Below are 18,785 nucleotides of genomic sequence, written 5' to 3' on the forward strand. Positions count from 1 at the left end.
GGGGTCTTAATGTACAAGATATTCCAAAATAGTTAAGACATACATACTTCATGTTTAGTAAAACCAAACAGTCTTAAGCTCCACTGTGAAGAAAAAGTTCTCCATTATGAAATTGGAAAGCCGCCTACATATCCTGCCAGGGGACTAGCATCTACCTCTCCATTTGCACCATTGAAGATAATTATGCTAAGGCTGGGACTGGATGTCTCCTCACTGACTTCATTTCTTTACACATCCTTGCTCCTTAACTCTTGTGCTGGGTAAATTAGGCAATGATCTCACCATGTTCTCAGAGCCAATGACGAACAGAGAGGAGCCGGGGGAAGTTCAGGGAAGAACACTTGCCTCTGTACTAGGGACTACTGCTTCCGAGTTAAGCAGGTTTCGTCGCAGACGAAATTGATGCTCCCCAAGTTTAGTTACCTTGTTCAAGGTCACCCAGCTAGCATGTGGTGGAGGCCTTTCAGTCAAAATACAACACTCTTGGAGTGGCTGATTCACCAAGTAAGACACAGCTTTGAGTCTTCTGGGATAGGGAAGGATATATTTAACATTGTGGCATCTTCTGTCTTCACATTCAACAGTTCTAACGTTGGGCAGTGCCGTCCTTCTAGAGAGCATTTAGGAATCTCTGGTACCCGATGCAGGGGTGGGTTGTGCTTCTGGCTGTGAGTGCCTCAGAGGTCAGGGATGCTAAGACATGCTGCAATGCTGAAGACATTTCTACACAGCAAAGTATCACCTGTCCCAAGATGCAAATAGTTTCCTGTTGAATAACACTATAGGCTCCTTGCAAGTTCACAAGGTAGAAGTGGTAAAATTAACTCCCTTTGGCATGAAGTCAGAGTAAGAGATGCAGTGACTCCTCAAAAGGGCAGTATAAATGGTAGAGTGGGCTTTCCCCGTAAGTGGTCTGAGGTGACCAAGAAGTTCAAATCTTCATGTTCACTTTAAGAACACTCGTGAAACCGTCCAGGCCATTAAGGGTACGCACATCCGAAAAGCCACCAAGTATCTGAAGGATGTCACTTTACAGAAGCAATGTGTGCCATTCCGTCATTACAATGGTGGAGTTGGTAGGTGTGCCCAGGCCAAACAGTGGGGATGGATGCAGGGTCAGTGGCCCAAAGAGTGCTGAATTTTTACTGCACATGCTCAAAAATGCAGAGAGTAATGCTGAACTTAGATGCAGATTCTCTGGTCATTGAGCACATCCAGGTGAACAAAGCCCCCAAGGTGCCGCGCAGGATTTACAGAGCTCATGGTCGGTTCAACCCATACATGAGCTCTCCCTGCCACACTGAGATGATCCTTACTGAAAAGGAACAGATTGTTCCTAAACCAGAAGAGGAGGTTGCACAGAAGAAAAAGATATCCCAGAAGAAACAAAAATTTACGGTCTGGGAATAAATGCTGCAAAAAAATAAATGCAAAGTTTTTTAAAAAAAAAGGTGGAGCACTTAAAAAGTTCAGACTTTGTACAGGGAACAGGCCACGCTGGCTGGACTGTTTTTTTTTTTTCGGTCTGGCCCATGTTGCCAACATACTCACTAAAGCCCTATGAAATCTCTTATAAGGTCACAGATGGACCAGACTCTACCATTTACTAACTAGGTAACCTGGAACAAGTTACTTAACTTCTTTGAACTTCAGTTTTTTTGTAAAAGAGGGAATAATAATTAACTCGTTAAGACTGTGAGGATTAAACAAGATGTCTGAATGTGCCTGGTGGTGTCTAGACAGCGCTAAGCGTCCTGTTAAGTGATGACGATGACGTTTGTCTCACTGTTAGCACGAAATGACACACTTGGGATATGCTCCTCAGCTAACGGCTTTTGGACAATGATACTCCCAGTAAGGAAGTGTATATCCCGCCAAGACATTCATCTGGCCAAAGTCTTAGATGAAATCTTTTCACCCAGTTGCTACCCCTCTAGATCTCTTGGAACCACCCACCCCCCACAAAACAAAAGACAAGTTTAATGGAACAAGTGGTTAAATTTCAACTTGAAAAACGGAAAACCTTTAACACACTATATTTGAAAGTTGCACGCTAATACACTAACATTCATTATTAGTTTAAACACACTACAAAGGTAGTAATGAAAAATAATTTCTTCTCATGGCTAACTATGGAGGAAATAGAGCCCATTAATACTTAAACAACAGTGAAGTACCCAACAGAGAGTAGAGCTGATAATCCAGAAGCTTAACAGGTACACAGGATATGCAACTACTTGGTTATAATTGAAATCAGATTAAACAGACTATTTAGCTACATACCACATATTCCTAGTTATGCACGATAGAGCCAAACAAAGTCACTCTCATCCTCCCTGGAACAGCAAAGGAAAAGTGTTTTGAACGTTCAAGGAGAAGCCATCATATAAGCCCTTCTTGAATTCTCTCTATACAATCCTTTCTTCTTGCCAATTCCTCTATTTTTTGTGTGAATTTATTGTGTATTTCCAGAGTTCAGTGGTTGTATACCTGGGGTGGAGAGAGCTGAAAGTAACTGCTACTTGGCCAATAAGTAAGAATTATAGAGTCCAGATTCAGTTCACTGGTAGTCTCGCTCACAATGCAACAGCCCTCCATTAAAAAAAAAAAATTACTAACAGGATGCTTACTAAGGAGACAGAATTGGAGTACGCCACACTTGAGATCATTTGCTATATCTCAAACTAAAAAAAAAGGGACCTCTGTGGACCAATGCCTAGGATTCAGAAAATGCTTAACTATACAAGATAATTCTTTTTTTTTTTTTTGCGGTACGCGGGCCTCTCACTGTTGTGGCCTCTCCTGTTGCGGAGCTCAGGCTCCAGACGCGCAGGCTCAGCGGCCATGGCTCACGGACCCAGCCGCTCCGCGGCATGTGGGATCTTCCCAGACTGGGGCACGAACCTGTGTCCCCTGCATCAGCAGGCGGACTCTCAACCACTGCACCACCAGGGAAGCCCCAAGATAATTCTTTAAAGGGCAGTTTTTAAATAGGATTTTACTCTTTAGCAAGTGTATAATAAAGAAAAAGTTTATGTTTAGGAATACCCATTAGGGATTTTTTTCCAGAGTTACCTCAACATGAAGGGTACATTCTTTAAATAACCAATAGAAAAGAACTTGCACAATAGAGACATCATGTTTGCTTTCTAAAAATTTCATTGAATCTTGACACAACGGCCTAGCTTTTGGGTAACACAAAGGATGCCAATCTTGAAAGCAAAATGGAAGACGTCTTCTGACGAGGAAAATGTTCAGCTCTGAGCTTCCCAATGCAGTTAGCATTCCACGTGAACTCAACAGGAAGAGGTAAAATATTCTCTACTGCAGAGCCCTGAGCATAGCTGTGGTCTACCTCTTCACCTCCTGTTCTCAGGGTTCTTGCTCTGTCAGGCACAGTTTAGCCAGTGCACGGTGAGGCGTGTCTCTCTACTCGAGGGCTTCCAGAATATAGTCCAGCCACCTTGCTCTCTGGGTCACATGTAGTCCTGAAGCATGTACCATGTAACGGAAAGTCAAGTTTCAAGAATTAAAAATGGAGTCAGTCACAATCCGGAGTGCTGTGAGGGAAGCAATAGGGCATTCAAACAAAAGATTAATAAAAACAATGTCTACAAAGTTCATGGCAGGGCTTGAAGATGAAAATCAAAATTTCAACCATGAAAGGGGTTCACCAACACCCAGGGACTGGGCTGCCTGCTTGAAGTGGGAGCTGACATGGAAATCCAATTCTTTTGAGGATCTATACATGGTAATTAGCAAAATACATGAAAGAACAAAACACATCAATTCCTTTCCTTTGAAAATGGCTCTAAAGAGAGAGTGAGGCTAGAATCCTTCTTCCATGGTCCTGCCTATTCAGCCATCCAGAGCTTGAAGGTCCTGTCATATGAGCAAGTGGCTATGAGCTGCCCGTTGGAAGAAATGTCTAGGCCCATCACTTTGCCTTCGTGGCCAGCCAGAGTCTTCAGTGGCGACCAGCCTGGGTGGGTCCAGATCTTGGCTGTGTTATCATAGGCACCAGTAAGCAAGAAATTCCCATGGATAGCTACAAAAGAAAAGGGGAGTTGCTTCAGGAATTCAAGTACTCAGAAGAGCATAAGAAAATAAAAGACCCCAAATCTGCTAGAACATACTATTTTGAAAAAGAAGGTATCTACATTCAGAAAAACTCAACACTCTGACCTGTATTCCTACTAGACCTCTATGAAAAAGACAACTACAGGCAGACTTAGGGAAACAAATAACATTATTAAGGTCTTTTGGCTCTTTCCCTGATAGACAACCTATTCAGAATAATATTAAGGATTCAGTGCTTGGACCTTCCATGGAAAAAAAAAAAATGAAGCAAAACATTCATGGAAGTTTTCTTTACTTCCTAGGAACAAGACGCAGGCTGTGTCATAGCTCTGTCTGAAAGTGTGGTGGAGGGAAGGAGATTATAATTTTCTCCTTCAATAGAGGCCAAATTCTCTCCTGTTCCACTTCCAAGTCTTAACACCCGGACTGCATTCCTCAAAAGTGCAATTTGTCTGTCTTGTAGTTACGCCTACAACAGGAGGAAAGCTTACGCTCAAACTTGACACCAGTCACTAAGTTCTGGTGGGCAGGAATGGTATAGACACAACGCCGCTGTCGAAGGTCCCACACTTTGCAGGTGTTGTCACCACTGCCAGTTGCAACGTGGTAGCTGTGGATCAGATGTAGTACTGAAGTTAGAAACAAAGAGTACTTTCTGACCAATAACCCTCTCCACCCCTCACTCAGTGAGCTTATTTACCCATTGGGGGAGAAATTTATTCCATAGATTTCCTTCAGGTGACCTTCTAGGAACATGATGCAACGTCCTGTACGCAGGTCCCAAACTCGACCAAATGCATCCAGTCCCCTGACAAAATAATTTATGAATGAACATTTTGAATACAGTTCTCTGTGGAAGCAAGTATACTTAAGAGGTGAGACTACTGAGCTGCCCCCGCTACGTGGAAGAAGCCTTACCCAGTGCCAGCCAAAGAGCCATCTTGATGGAAGGCAATGTCATACACACCCATGCTGTGGCCTTCCTGATGCAGGATTTCCTCTTGAGCCTCCAAATCCCATAAGCGCCATGAACGGTCATAGCTAAAAAAGTCAAACTAACGATTAACCAGCAGATGTTCAGTTCCTACAATGTATAAAGTGCTATAAACAGCTGTAGCTCAAGTTATGTTTCTGAAACTACTCATACAACCATATTAACAAACTCTTTTCTGGCATAAACAATGTCTCAACAACTAAGCATATCTGTCTTGGGTGCTAACTGGGAAACCATGGTTCCTATAAACCTACTTCAGTAGCTATTTTATTTTATATTTATTTATTTATTTATTTAAAAACATTTATTTATTTATTGGCTGCGCTGGGTCTTCATTGTTGCACACGGGCTTTCTCTAGCTGCAGCGAGCGGGGGCTACTCTTCGTTGTGGTGCGCGGGCTTCTCATTGTGGTGGCTTCTCTTGTTGTGGAGCACAGGCTTTAGGTGCGAGGCCTTCAGTAGTTGTGGCACGCGGGCTCAGTAGTTGTGGCTCGTGGGCTCTAGAGCACAGGGTCAGTAGTTGTGGCACACGGGCTTAGCTGCTCCGCGGCATGTGGGATCTTCCCGGACCAGGGATCAAACTCGTGTCCCCTGCATTGGCAGGTGGATTCTTAACCAGTGCGCCACCAGGGAAGTCCCTTCAGTGGTTGTTTTAAAAACAGAATTCCTTAGAATGGCCCAGCAAAGATTCTGTTGCCTTCTTTCTTCCCTTATTTCACTGTTATGTCCTTCCATTCATTGAGTATTTATTGGGTCCTAAACTGAATGTTGGGCATGTAAAAATCAATCACAAACAAATAGATCAATAGAATAGAAAAGAGAGTATAGAAATAGGCCCACATATACATGGTCAAATGATTTTCAATGAGGCCATCAAAGCAATTTCAATAGTGAAAGTCTCCTCCATAAATGATGGTAGAACTGTAATACATATGGAAATAAAGACAAAACAAACAAACAAAAACCCCTCAATAATAAAAATGGGCAAAGCACCTGGACCCTGAACAAAAGAGAATATACAAATAGTCAATAAGCATATGACAAACTACTCAACACCAATAGTCATCAGAGTAAAAAAAATTGAAACCATGAGATTTTACTACATATTTGCTAAACTTAGCAAAATGATAAGATTGATTAATGACAAATGTTGGCAAGGATGTGAAAAAAACCAGAACTCCAGAATTCTGGGAATGTAAAATGGCACCAACACTATGGAAAACCACTTCGAAGTTTAAAAAAACTTACATATACATCTACCCTATAACCTTGCAATTACATTCCTAGGTATTTATTCAAGACAAAGGAAGGAAAAACACATCCACTAAAAGCATTGTACAAGAGTATTTATAGCAGCTTTATTCTGACTAGCCAAAAGCTGGAAACAGCCGAAGTGTCCATCAGTAGGAGAATGAATAAACAAACTGTGGCAGAGTTACACAACTGAATACTTCTCAGCAATAAGAAGGAATTACTGATACATGCAACGACATGAATGAATCTTAAAAATGTTATGCTGAGTAAAAGAAGCCAAACAAAAAGAAGCCATATGAACAAAAATGAGTTCATAGACTATGAATAGATAGAATTAATTTATGGTGACAGAAATCAGGCCAGTGATTGCTCTGGAACAGGGAGTTGACTGGGAGAGGGCATAAGGGAACTTTCTGGGGTGATGCAAATGTTCTCTCTATTGACTAGTCTATGGCTATGAGCATAACTGATGCCGTCTTGGGCCTGTACAGTTCTTCCTGTCCTTCTGCTGACTCTACCCAGAACTATACTGTGTGGTAAGTCACTTTCCTATAGTCAAGGGCTTTGTAGTTAATAGATATTGTTTAATAATCATTAGGATCAGGTGGCCTCTATGCTCTGTCAGTCCTCCAACAATGATGAAGACCTTTGCTGATATATTCCCAGCACCCACCCATTCTTCACTTAGGAATGTACTTCCTGTTTCCAAACACGTACCCCCATACCTTAGGTTAACTATAAAATTGCCTCAATGGTCTCTTGGGGGTGCAGAGTGCAGCTGTGAATGCTTCTGGATTGCTGCCTGCCAGATCCCACCCTGTGAGTAAGTGACCCTATAATAAACGGATCCATTGGCTATATGGAGCTGCTGGCCGTGTTTTTCAATCTCAAGATGCCTTCTCAGTTTGGTGGGCACCTTCTGTTCCCTTGGACCTCCAACAACAGGGATGTGGGCCACATGAGTCTATACATTTGTCAAGACTGACTGAATTACACACTTAAATCCATTCCATTGCATGTAAATTGTATCTCAAAAAATTCTTTAACAGATTCTGGCCTCATTGAATTTGTAGAACCAGAAAAGGAGACTGATTTGTAAGCAGAGAAATTACACTGTATAGCAAAAAAAAAACAAACCAAAACACCTCTAGTATTGGCCAAGAAAGGGAAGAAAGAGGGAAGAACTCTAGTTTTCTGGGAGTCAGTGACTCTGAAATTTCAAATTAACTGCAATTTAAAACCAAATATGCTTAGCCCTAACTATGTCATATATTCTTTTCTGATTCTGATTTATTGAAGTCCAAGAAAATCTCTTGAAGATCTCTGCTCTAAAAACTTACTTGGCAGTTTAGCCATAAAACGTTAACAAGATGCCACAGGCCTGTATGGATAGAACAATAAGAGGATGGCTTACCAGGTGGTACCTAAGAAACGTCCTGATGGATGCCACATTACACGGGCCACACGCACTGTATGGCCTTCAATATCTGCCACTGGTTCATCACTGAAAAGGAATCAAATGTATGTAAGTAAACTATTTTACAGTCCTGTAAATACTCATTGAATTTATTAACTGTTGAGCACATATACACCCAATTCTGCATGGTTTGACAGGCCAAATTGTAACTAAACCTGTAATGTGTTAAACTTTTAGGGCTAATGATAATTTAACTCACTTCCCAAGGTTATTATAAAAGCTTTGGGACTATTTCATGTGCCCACGGGGCAAAACTGCTCTTCAATACACACTATTTCAATTCACTATGTTAATAAACTCTTAATGCTATATCATTTGCTTAGAGAAAATTAAAGATATTTCAGCCTGACGAGCAAAATAAGCTCTCTGCACCAAAGGAGCATTGAGATTCTAGAAAGAAAACATACTTCGATAGAGATGCAAGGCTATATCAAAAAGTTTTGGTGCAAGTGGATTACAGATAAATTTATCTCAAACTTCAGCTTGTCCAAGGATCCACATGAAGAAAGGAACTCCCAAATGGAGGCTTAGTTTCCTTTTGGTGGCCATTAAATTCTACTACCAGCAACGACAGAAAGAAGGTCTGAACACCAGCAAGAGGAAATAAACATGAACCCTAAAGAGGGCAATTAAAAAGGGAACTTTGTCAATGGGCATACACAGAACTAACGAAAGCCCTAAGGGAACAAATATTGCTATGTATTACCAAAGCCAATTAAAACTTTCTGTGCTCACAGGTAAGATCTTGTCTGGCAAAGAGTGGAGACACTAATTAGCTCCTCACAAAATCCTGGAACAAAAGCCTCATGTGCTTTCCCAAAGAAAGAAAACTAAGCAACTGAATTCAGATGTCTTTTAGGCAAACAAAGTGCTTCCAAAAATTTCTTGGAAAACAATAATCACAAACACATTAAAAAAAAAAAACTGTTGTAATTGGAAAATGTAGTCTAGGTAAAGGACGATGCTATTGGGAGTAGACATCACTTCCTTGGCAATACTGCCAGACAGAACCTCCTTCCTCTCCCCTGTGGTTGTTTGCTAAGAACCAATGCGCTGTCTAGACTATTATTTTTAGTCAAACTACCAAATAGTGCATTTCTCCAATGTCAATCTATTGCATGGGAGATATAATAGATCCTTCCAGAATAGCTGGAGCCAGGAAACAGTGGCTACTGTTAGAGGCAAAAATCAAGGTACAAAGTTAACAAAGAAGGAAACCTGACACAACTCCTCTGGTGAGAAAAGGTCTAAGAAAAAAATCCTCCATTCTATTTTCACACAAGTTACCTTGACTCAGAGCATCTCTGGGGTTAAATGCTAGATTTTTTAAGTCTCAAGGGCCAAGCAATCACCTATTTACTTTAGTGATTGCAGTGTGGACAGAGGGTAATATTCACCTGTCAAGGCTCCAAAGCTTCACAGAACCATCAGCAGCACAAGAGGCCAGATTGACATCTTTTTGGTCCAAGGAGACAGTGGATTTTGGATGGAATACAATTGCTCCCACGTTTGTGTTATGGCCTGAAGGAGTGTAAGAGATGAAAATTAAAGGGGTCCTGCTCCCTTATAACTTAAGTGTAAATACATCCATGACAAATATTATATATACACATATCACAGGACATGTGGACCTAGAGAGTATTAAAGTAGCTATTCAACTACTAAAAAATTGAACTATTTTAACTTAATATATAAATTGCATTAAAAAAAGCTAAACACACAAAAAAATGTTTCTTGGTTTAGAGATTGTAAATGCCAGAGTGGGGCTGGACATGAGAGAAAAGTGGTAAGCGTATGAAGTCATTATCATCCAGCCCTGCAGTCAGAGAAAACCAAACCAAGTCAAATCAAATCAAGAATTAATCTGTGTGTACTGGGTCTGAGTGTCAGGCAGAGTTTTAGAGTTGTTTTGCTTGACAGAGTTCACAGTGAGAAAAAGACTGAGATTTAGACAAGATTCTGACTCACCTCGAAGAGTATGGAGGAGGTTGCAATCAGGAACAGACCAGAGCTTGCAAAGCCCACTCCTAACAAACACAAAGGAAAGCATCTCAGCCAGGGTTGGTCTGGGAAGGAAAAGGTACCTTGGTAACATTACTAAAGGACAATCTCTCTCACCACCCCCCTCCCAAAATGTTACAGTGGCAGACACAAGAAGAAACAGAAAAGGCTTATCGTTTGAAGGGTTAGAGAAGAAAGCTACATCCAGGTCTCATGCAAACAGAGGCCTCTACTGGACTGTAAATATTATAGCACAAGCTGCTCTTCTCCTTAACTTTTGGATCAATTTCTGAGGGAAGGTAGGACAAATTAAACTATCTAACATTAATATTAATAATGATACTATCTTCTTAAATACGAATAGCATTTTGCTGCTTACTAAGTATTTTAATTTTTTTTTTTTTGGCAGCACTGTGAAGCATGCAGGATCTTACTTCCCCAACCAGGGATCGAACCCATGCCCCCTGAAGTGGAAGCACGGACTCTTAACCACTGGACTGCCAGGGAAGTCCCCAAAGTACTTAAATTTTTAAAATAATGTTTTACTTTGGAAAATTTCCAACAAATTACTTTCATATCTATCATCAAATGGTCCTTATAACAGACCTGTGAGGTACATATAAGGCAGGAATGATCATTTCTACTTTATTATTTTTTTTCTTATTTTATTTTTAGTAATTATTTTTTTTAATTGCAGTATAGTTGATTTACAACGTTGTGTTAGTTTCTGTTGTACAGCAAAGTGAGTCAGTTATACACATACTCATTTCTACTTTATAATGAAGGTAACTGAGGCTTGGTGGAGAGGTGGAGGGATCTGTGTAGGTCCCTGGCTTTCTCCTGAACCACAGTCTCAATTTCTGCCTAGTCAAGTAGTTCTTGTGCATACAATACAAGCGAGTTTCCCCTCACTAGATGACAATGTTCCTCAAGAACAACTAAGTAACTAAATAGAACAAAACAACAAAGTTATCACATCCTAAGAGTTTTCTGCATATGTGGTGAGTAGAAAACAAAATGAAGATAAAAACAATAATTCAAGTTTACTGAGTCCTTACCACATACTAGGCACTATCAAGGCAAAATGTTTACAAACATTACCTCACCTTACTTTACAGATGACAAAAGTGAAGCTTACAGAGATTAAGTATCTTGCCTAGGTCACATAACCAAAAAAGAAAAGTTATATCAAGGTGGGTATACTAGTCTATAAGCTCACTATCTGATCCAAAATGATGCTAATGCCAAGAATATGACTGACATGTCACGGGTCTCTGGGGTACCTTGTGAACAGTAAGAACCGCTAATTGAAGGCTATATAGTAAACTACAGTGGGTAACTACTAGCATCTCTAGTTTGATGTGATCATGAGAAGCAGAGGCAAATGGTATTGAAATGGCCTTCTAAGACAAATACTGATCTTTTCCCCTAAACCCCATTTAGAAAAAAATGTCACTGTAAAATGGGACTTACCAACAAGCTGTGGCCAGCATTTTGGAATTGGGACTAAAGTGACAGTAGGAGATAGGCCGATCATCCCCAATCTGACTGCAGAAATTATTCAAAGACTTAAAAAAAGACAAACAAGGGATCATTAACAGGCTAACCCAAGACTTTCTTGGCTTTTCCACCATAAAAACAAAAACAAAAACCATTCCAGTTTTAACCCTCCCCAAGAATCTTCTACCACCTTTTTGTTGTTGCTGTTAGGAGACACTTTTACAAATGAATGAAGTCAAGGCTTATCTGGAACTCCAGCATGCTGTCTTCTACAGTCTTAGTAACACTAGCTTCTATGTCAGCTAAATATAAACAGGAAGGCCATGGCGAGATCTAAAGTACAGTCTGACATATTAAAAGGGAGAATTAAAGAGTAGACCCATAGGCCTCTGCCTAGTACAAAGCACAGTAGGTTCCCTGCCACCTTAACTGATGGTTCCTCCCAAATAGCAACAGTGTAAGCAGAGAGGAATAAGTATAGCTGCCTTTACTTGCTAGAGGTGGGCCAAAGTAGAGCATCTATTAAATATTTAAGAATCTTTAAGATATTAGACAATTATATATATGAGAGCATCTTATATATATAAAATGAGAGCATCTTACCCGGAGAGATTTGTGCAGTTCTTGCATCTGGGAGGTTCTTGTTGTCTCAGGAATCTCTTTATGAAGACGGGCCTCTTCCAAGCGTTTCATTGCCCTGTGACACAGAAATAACATTATTAACCCTGAGCAAATGGGTTGGAAACAAAGGTCCATACAAGTCTCTTTATCACTCAATTTCAATTAATAACCAGAGTCATTATAAAGCACCTCCTCAGTCCTTGAGAGGAAATAAGAAAAAGTATGTTTCTTCCTCCTTCTCGAGGCTCTCCTTACCTGGGCAGTGAGTAATTAGCAATCCACAGTCTAGCAACCTTCAGGCTGTTTGGTCCTTCATGGTACCAGGTTTGCTGATACTGAAAGTTAAATTAAGAGCAGAAATGTCAAGTCTGAAGCATTCTTGCCCCTTTCATAGCTGTCAATTCCCTATTGTTAACTGCCCAGAAAAAAGATGAATTAGTTCAGTAATAGGATGAAATCAGGTATATGTGCTTTCTCTTGTGTTTCTTTCTATGAACTCTTATTGGATAGTTTCTGGTTACTTGTTAAAAGTGACACCAGGAATGCTATGGTTCTTTCCTGAATGGGGAACTCACTTATCTCCATTTATACCTACAAAGGAACCACAAACTATTGCCAACAACTCTTCCGGAACAGTAGAGTCTCCAACTCCCCCTGTTCCCCATCCCACAGAAAACAGAAAATGAAAGAACTACCCCCTTGTTTCCTGCATGTTTATACTATGAAGCCAAAGACACATTTTACCTCTTCTTTGGACTTCTTTGATTTCTCATCATCTTTTCTGGTCTTTTTTAAGGCATCAGTACCGACCACTGAAAGGATATTTCTTAACCTGTAACAAAAAAGATCAGAATTTAAACAGAGTTAAGACTGTGAAAAGTATACCTAAGAAGGCAGCAAGCCTGCCCTACTCTCTCACCATTCAAATCCCAAGCAACCTTCTTTAAGGGCCAAGTTGTGATGCCTAAACTTCCAGTGTGATTTCTCTCACTCAGCAGTCTTTATCTGAAGATTCCCTAAATTGAACTAAAAGCAATTACCCTGTTAAACTTAGAGTCAACTAGCCCCAACACTGCTACCACTCGGGCTGTGGATACAGACAACCTTCACTCAATGCCACAATGTGCTGGATACTGCTCAGGTGCTAAGTATAAAAAATGACCAGGAAACAGTCCTTGATTTCAAGTAGCATAGTGAGGGGTGAGGCAGTGGGGGGTGGACAGGACATACAGAAAGTATCGGGGAACTAGAGTACATTCCATTAAGTATTATGACAGTGGTAAGTGCATGGTGCTAAGGGAATCATAAAAGGAGTAAACAACCTAGGCTTGGAGGGAATCAGGGAAGGCTTCATGGAGAAGATGCTACCTGAACTGAGTCCTCAAGTAACCAAGTCAATGGGTCAAGAATGGGAAAGGACAGTTGAAGCAGAGGGTTCAACAAATGTAAAGGTCTGGAGGCAAGAAAAGCATGTTGAACTTGGAATCACAACAATTCAATATGGCTGGAGCACAGAGTACTGGGAAAGGGTTGGTGAGAGATAAGGCTGCAAATCTAAGCAGGGGCCAGGTCACAAAGAGCTCCTAATGCCATGGTAAGGAGGGTTGACATTTGAGAAAGACCCCTGGAAAAGTATGGAGAATGGACTGAAGAGGGAAGAACAAAGGCATACTATTGTATCCCCTGAGTCTTATGGACTGAATCAAGACAGTGGCAGTGGGGACTCAAGACATTCATTTAAGGGACACAATAAGACAGACTTTGCTGGTGGAGAAGACAAACAATAAACAGTAGAAGTAAACCTCTGAAAGGCTATTAAGAAAGTATGTTACTTTCTTAATAATGGCAGGACTTACTTTACAAGGGGTCAGGTGTTAGGAAAGGCTTTTTTGAGGAGGTGGCATTTATGCTGAAACCAAAAGAATAAAAAAGCTCTAAAAGGCAAGAGAGGGGGACAAAAAGAGAAAAATTCAGTGGATAGACAGCAAAAGAGCTTGAGTATCCCAGGAGGACCATTATGGCTGCTAAGTCTAGTAAATTGGGGAAGAGTGGCACAAGGCAAGGATGAAGAGCATGATTAGGAGCTTTGTACTCTAAGTTTAATAAGAAGACTCCGTAGGGGGCTTCCCTGGTGGCGCAGCGGTTGGGAGTCCGCCTGCTAATGTGGGGGACACGGATTCAAGCCCGGGAGGATACCACGTGCTGCGGAGCAGCTGGGCCTGTGCACCACAACTACTGAGCCTGTGTGCCACAGCTGCTGAGGCCTGCGAGCCTGGAGCCCGTGCTCCGCAGCGGGAGGCCACCACGATGAGGGGCCCGTGCGCTGCGATGAAGAGTCGTCCCTGCTTGCCGCAACTAGAGAAAGCCCGCACACAGCAATGATAGATCCAACACGGCGAAAAATAAAATAAATAAAAATAAATAAATTAATTAAAAAAAAAAGAAGACTGTAGGATTTTAAGCAAACAATTAACACAACACATTTGGGGTTATTACAACAGTCTAAATGTGAAAGCAATGGAGGTAGAGAAAAGAGGAAACACTGGAGGTACATTTCAGAAGTAGAAGAGACAACATTTTGCTGATGGGTTACACAGAAGGTGAGCAGGTTTTCAACTGAAAACTGTGTGAATGGTACTGTTATTTGCAAGGAGAACTGGAAAATAGATGAGTTCAATTTAGACATGGCAAATTTGAGTACCTATAGAATATCTAGGTTACAGAAACCTGGGAGTCATCAGAATATATATACACAGAGTAAACCATGACATGAGAATGGATTTGATCACTCAGGGTTAGTGCAGGATAAGGGCAAAAAACAGCACTTTAAAACAGGAAAAAAAGAGGCTTAGAAGAATTAGCTAGAGAAACAGGAGGAAAACCAGGATGATTTGGTCTTCTGAGAGCCAAGGAAACGGAGTGTTTGAAGGAGGGAATAGGTGGCAGTGTACTAGGGCTATTCTTGATAACGATGAGTTGATGACCTTAATTAAGAGCAATTTCAATGTGGTAGTGGTCGATCAGTTTGCAGTAGGTTGAAGAGTAAATGAGCGGTAAGGGCTTTAAGAGAGTAAATGTAATGAGTGAGGAATAGCTGAGCCCCAAGTCCTAAAGAAGCAGGTAGGCAGGCCAGGTCTGCATAACTGCATAGGACTAGCCTGTCACTAAGAGATTTTGTAACTTCAAAATCACAAGAGGAGCATTATATGAGGACAGTGCCCTTTTGCAGTAACACCCAAAAAACACTTATCATTATGTCTTATGTTAATGACAAAGAATGCGTTTGTTGTTTAAATTTTCAGAGTTCAGTGACAAATGTTTACCCAACTCACAACTCCATAATGAGGAGAGGAAGGGAGGGAATGTGTTAACATCTTCTTCATAGTTTATAAAGAAACATTAGTAGTGGAGTAAAAACTGGCCTAAGACTTAAATTATGGGCTAAAACATATTAATGCAACCTAATAAGATATTCTGTCAACATTATCTGAGACATTCTATTAAAGTTTTAGCTACAAATTCCAACTGAACTGGAACCCTGTGATTAAAAAAGAAGAGAGTAGATACTTAGAAAGGGCACCTTTCTCTTCTTTCAGCAGGACCCTCTCCAAAAAGTGTGATGGGTTCCCCCAAGGCCCTAAGGCAAGCCTTGACCTCTGAGTCATCTGTGGAAACATTGATTTGCCGGGCTCGCTTCCTCCTCTCAAACTCAGCTAACACCTCGGCCTGTCGCTCACTGATGTGGTCTTCAATTTCAAACACTTCTCCTGTAAAAAGAACCGGCAACATCAGCATAATCACCAGATCTTCCTCAAGTAGGGAGAAAGAAATAATTTCATTTTTTTTCTTTTTAATTTAATTTATTTTTGGCTGTGTTGGGTCTTTGTTGCTGTGCACGGGCTTCTCATCACAGTGGCTTCTCTTGTTGCGGAGCACGGGCTCTAGGCGTGTGGGCTTCAGTAGTTGCATCAGGCAGGCTCAGTAGCTGCAGCACGCGGACTCTAGAGCACAGGCTGAGCAGCTGTGGTGCACGGGCTTAGTTGCTCCGAGGCATGTGGGATCTTCCCGGACCAGGGATCGAACCCGTGTCCCCTGCATTGGCAGGCGGATTCTTAACCACTGCACCACCAGGGAAGCCCAGAAATAATTTCTTACATTTGGAGTCTATATGCCTCTAGGGAAAGTTAACTGTTTAATCTACTACAAACTTTACAGTTTCTCAGTTTATTAAAGTATGCCAGGGTTTCCCTGGTGGCTCAGTGGTTAAGAATCCACCTGCCAGGTGGATTAAAGTATGCCAGGACCTCCTTGGTGGCATGGTGGTTAAGAGTCTGCCTGCCAATGCAGGGGACACGGGTTCGATCCCTGGTCTGGGAAGATCCCACATGCCTCGGAGCAACTAAGCTCACGAGCCACAACTACTGAGCCTGCACTCTAGAGCCCGCGAGCCACAACTACTGAACCCATGCACCTAGAGCCCATGCTCTGCAACGAGAAGCCACCACAATGAGAAGCCCGCACACCGCAACGAAGAGTAGCTCCCACTCCCCGCAACTAGAGAAAGTCTGCGTGCAGCAAAGAAGACCCAAACAGCCAAAAAATAATTAATTAATTAAAAATAAATAAAGTATGCCAAACACAGAAAACTAAACGAGGTTTTAAAAGGCAGGAAAATAGTTGAAGCCATCTTGTTTCATTTGGCAAATTTACATAAAACACATAGCTTGCATGAGACAATAAGAGTATGGAGCATCTTTAACAAATAAGTTATGTAGGCTTTCTATCCATGATAAAATAGAAACATCATTTTAACAATTGCCAAAGCTACTCTCTGAAATAGTCTCAGTATAGGGACACTAATTGGAAATAATTACCATGAAAATGATATTCTTTGACTGTAAGGTTTTTTGGATAATCTATCAGCTAGTTTTAAAACTCACACCAAATACAAGCATTTCGATGAAAAAGGAAAAGTATAGTAGTGATGCAGTTATGTTTAAAATAACATAAAAGGTTTAAAAAGTCACTACAGTCATGTGTATAGAAAAGAAAATGTATGGGAGGATCCATGAGAAACTTGACAGAAGTCCTATCTGCAGAGAACTCTTTTTATACCCTTCTGTACTCTCTGAATTTCTCATGGCAAACATAAATAATTTTATTTCAAAAATATAGTGGACCACTACTTACAGACACGAAAAAATATCCTCAACAGTATACAGAATGACAAAGCAGGTTACAAAACAATTTGCTTATCATGGTTTCATTTATGGAAAAAAACTTGTATTTTGATTTCTTTCAAAATAAAAATGGCCATTACTTTTATAATCTAAAAGAGGTATTTCATTTTGGGTGAAAAATAATTGGAAAACTAAAAAAGCAAGAATATTATGAACCACAGTAGCTCCAAACCAATGCCACAACTATGCTAGATTTCCAGAAGACAAATGGAATCAATTTGAATCCAAATACACAATGAATAAATTCCTAGTAAAATTACTAACAATTCATAGAAGAAAAATTGTATAAAAGGTTTTAAGAAAAAGGTTCTCCAGATGATACTAAGTGGAGTGGGCAGAGTATGGCCTTAAGATAGATGCAAGTTTAATATTTGAAAGTTTTTGACACTAAACTAGTGATATCTAAGTTTAGGAAGGTAATCATTACAGATAATTTGAGCACCAAAGGTAAAGACGGACTCACAGTTTGCATCTTACCAGAGGTTATGTTAATGTTCCCTGCTTCAATTCCTGCTTTAAGTCCTTCTTTTCCCAAAATCCCAGATTCTCCTTTGGCCAGGCGCTCCCTCTCCTTCTCTTCCAAACTTCCATAATAGATGTGTGGTTTCTTCACAACAGGAGCGACTAAGTCATCAGATGCCTTAGTTTTGGTTGCCTGCTAAATCAAAGACTTGGATTAACCTAAAACTTAATCTTAAGCAATTTACTAGACCTCCCAGAAGGATGACGCTTATCCAGAGCTTCAATCCTATTTCTTCTCTAAAGAAAACACAAATTGGACACCAGTTAAGATGTGTCTTCCCTGATTTGGACGTGGTCGGGGGGTGATTCCAGTCTCTCGGTCACTTAAGTTTTGCAGATAGGAAGAGACAGATAAAACTAGTGAATTTCTCTTGGTGATTTTTCTATCAAAGGCGTGCTTTGGAACATGTTTACTTCATTCAGTTCCAAGTGCAATCTCTTCCTGGGTTTTACGAAACTTCCAGGGTTTCTGCTCATCACAGGCGCTATCAAGGATAACTGAAATAACCAACGCTATAGTAAGGGGGACAAGTTACAAAGTTACTGTCTATACATTTCAAACGTTTTCAGACGTGGGGCAGTAGATAGGAAGTTAGGAGGCCTCATTACAATTAAGAGGTCTGACATTGTCATAAATCTTGGCCAAGACACTACTCCCTTCCAGAACTCCGTTTCTGAACCAGACGGAGAAGGTATTTACATTTCGGGGTTGTAGCGAGAGCTGAAAATGAGCTAAAATACGAAAGCACTCAGGGATCATGAAAACGCTGCTCCGCTCTTTAAGACCAGACCGAGTCTGAGGAGATCTTTCCTCCTCAGCCCTCCACCGCCGCAGCCTGTTCCCTAACGGCCCTGTTCCGCAGGGACCCCCAACCCTCCGCGCTCCCTGCCAGAGTGAGCTGAGACCTGTACCGCGGAGGAAGCTCGTGAGGAGGCCATGCTGGGCTCCGGAGCCGCGAAGCCCCACCGAAAGCCGAGCTCTACGTTTCAGACCATCCACCGCGCGCCCAGCAAGGCGGAATTACGACACCTACCGGAAGTGGGCCGCGGGCGGACGCAGCGTCCTGGGCGGCGTGAAGCATGATGGGAATCGTAG

The 18,785-nt window shown here is 41.2% G+C and overlaps 1 protein-coding gene and 1 pseudogene across 4 annotated transcripts; one reads left to right on the forward strand and one right to left on the reverse strand.

The window, feature by feature from the left end:
• The first annotated feature begins 641 nt into the window (after positions 1-641).
• LOC132523144 (large ribosomal subunit protein uL22-like) lies at positions 642-1,410 on the forward strand (annotated as a pseudogene).
• A 1,731-nt stretch (positions 1,411-3,141) lies between these two features.
• PRPF4 (pre-mRNA processing factor 4) lies at positions 3,142-18,717 on the reverse strand. 4 transcript variants are annotated; one of them, XM_060154565.1, is made up of 14 exons: positions 18,602-18,717; positions 17,645-17,822; positions 15,508-15,694; positions 12,672-12,759; positions 12,183-12,262; positions 11,910-12,003; positions 11,280-11,374; positions 9,774-9,832; positions 9,203-9,326; positions 7,743-7,832; positions 4,999-5,121; positions 4,781-4,888; positions 4,572-4,690; positions 3,142-4,048 (listed from the first exon to the last, which is right to left on the reverse strand). In XM_060154565.1, exons 1-14 carry the CDS (start codon positions 18,626-18,628, stop codon positions 3,855-3,857), a joined length of 1,566 nt encoding a protein of 521 aa, XP_060010548.1. In that variant the 5' UTR covers positions 18,629-18,717; the 3' UTR covers positions 3,142-3,854. The 4 variants fall into 4 exon arrangements, with proteins under 4 accessions (XP_060010548.1, XP_060010546.1, XP_060010547.1 ...); XM_060154563.1 differs by having other exon boundaries at positions 18,596-18,715; XM_060154564.1 differs by having other exon boundaries at positions 17,645-17,825; positions 18,602-18,691.
• Between the last annotated feature and the right edge of the window lie 68 nt (positions 18,718-18,785).

The sequence above is a fragment of the Lagenorhynchus albirostris genome, chromosome 7, assembly GCF_949774975.1.
Source record: "Lagenorhynchus albirostris chromosome 7, mLagAlb1.1, whole genome shotgun sequence".
Classification (NCBI taxonomy): Eukaryota; Metazoa; Chordata; class Mammalia; order Artiodactyla; family Delphinidae; genus Lagenorhynchus; species Lagenorhynchus albirostris.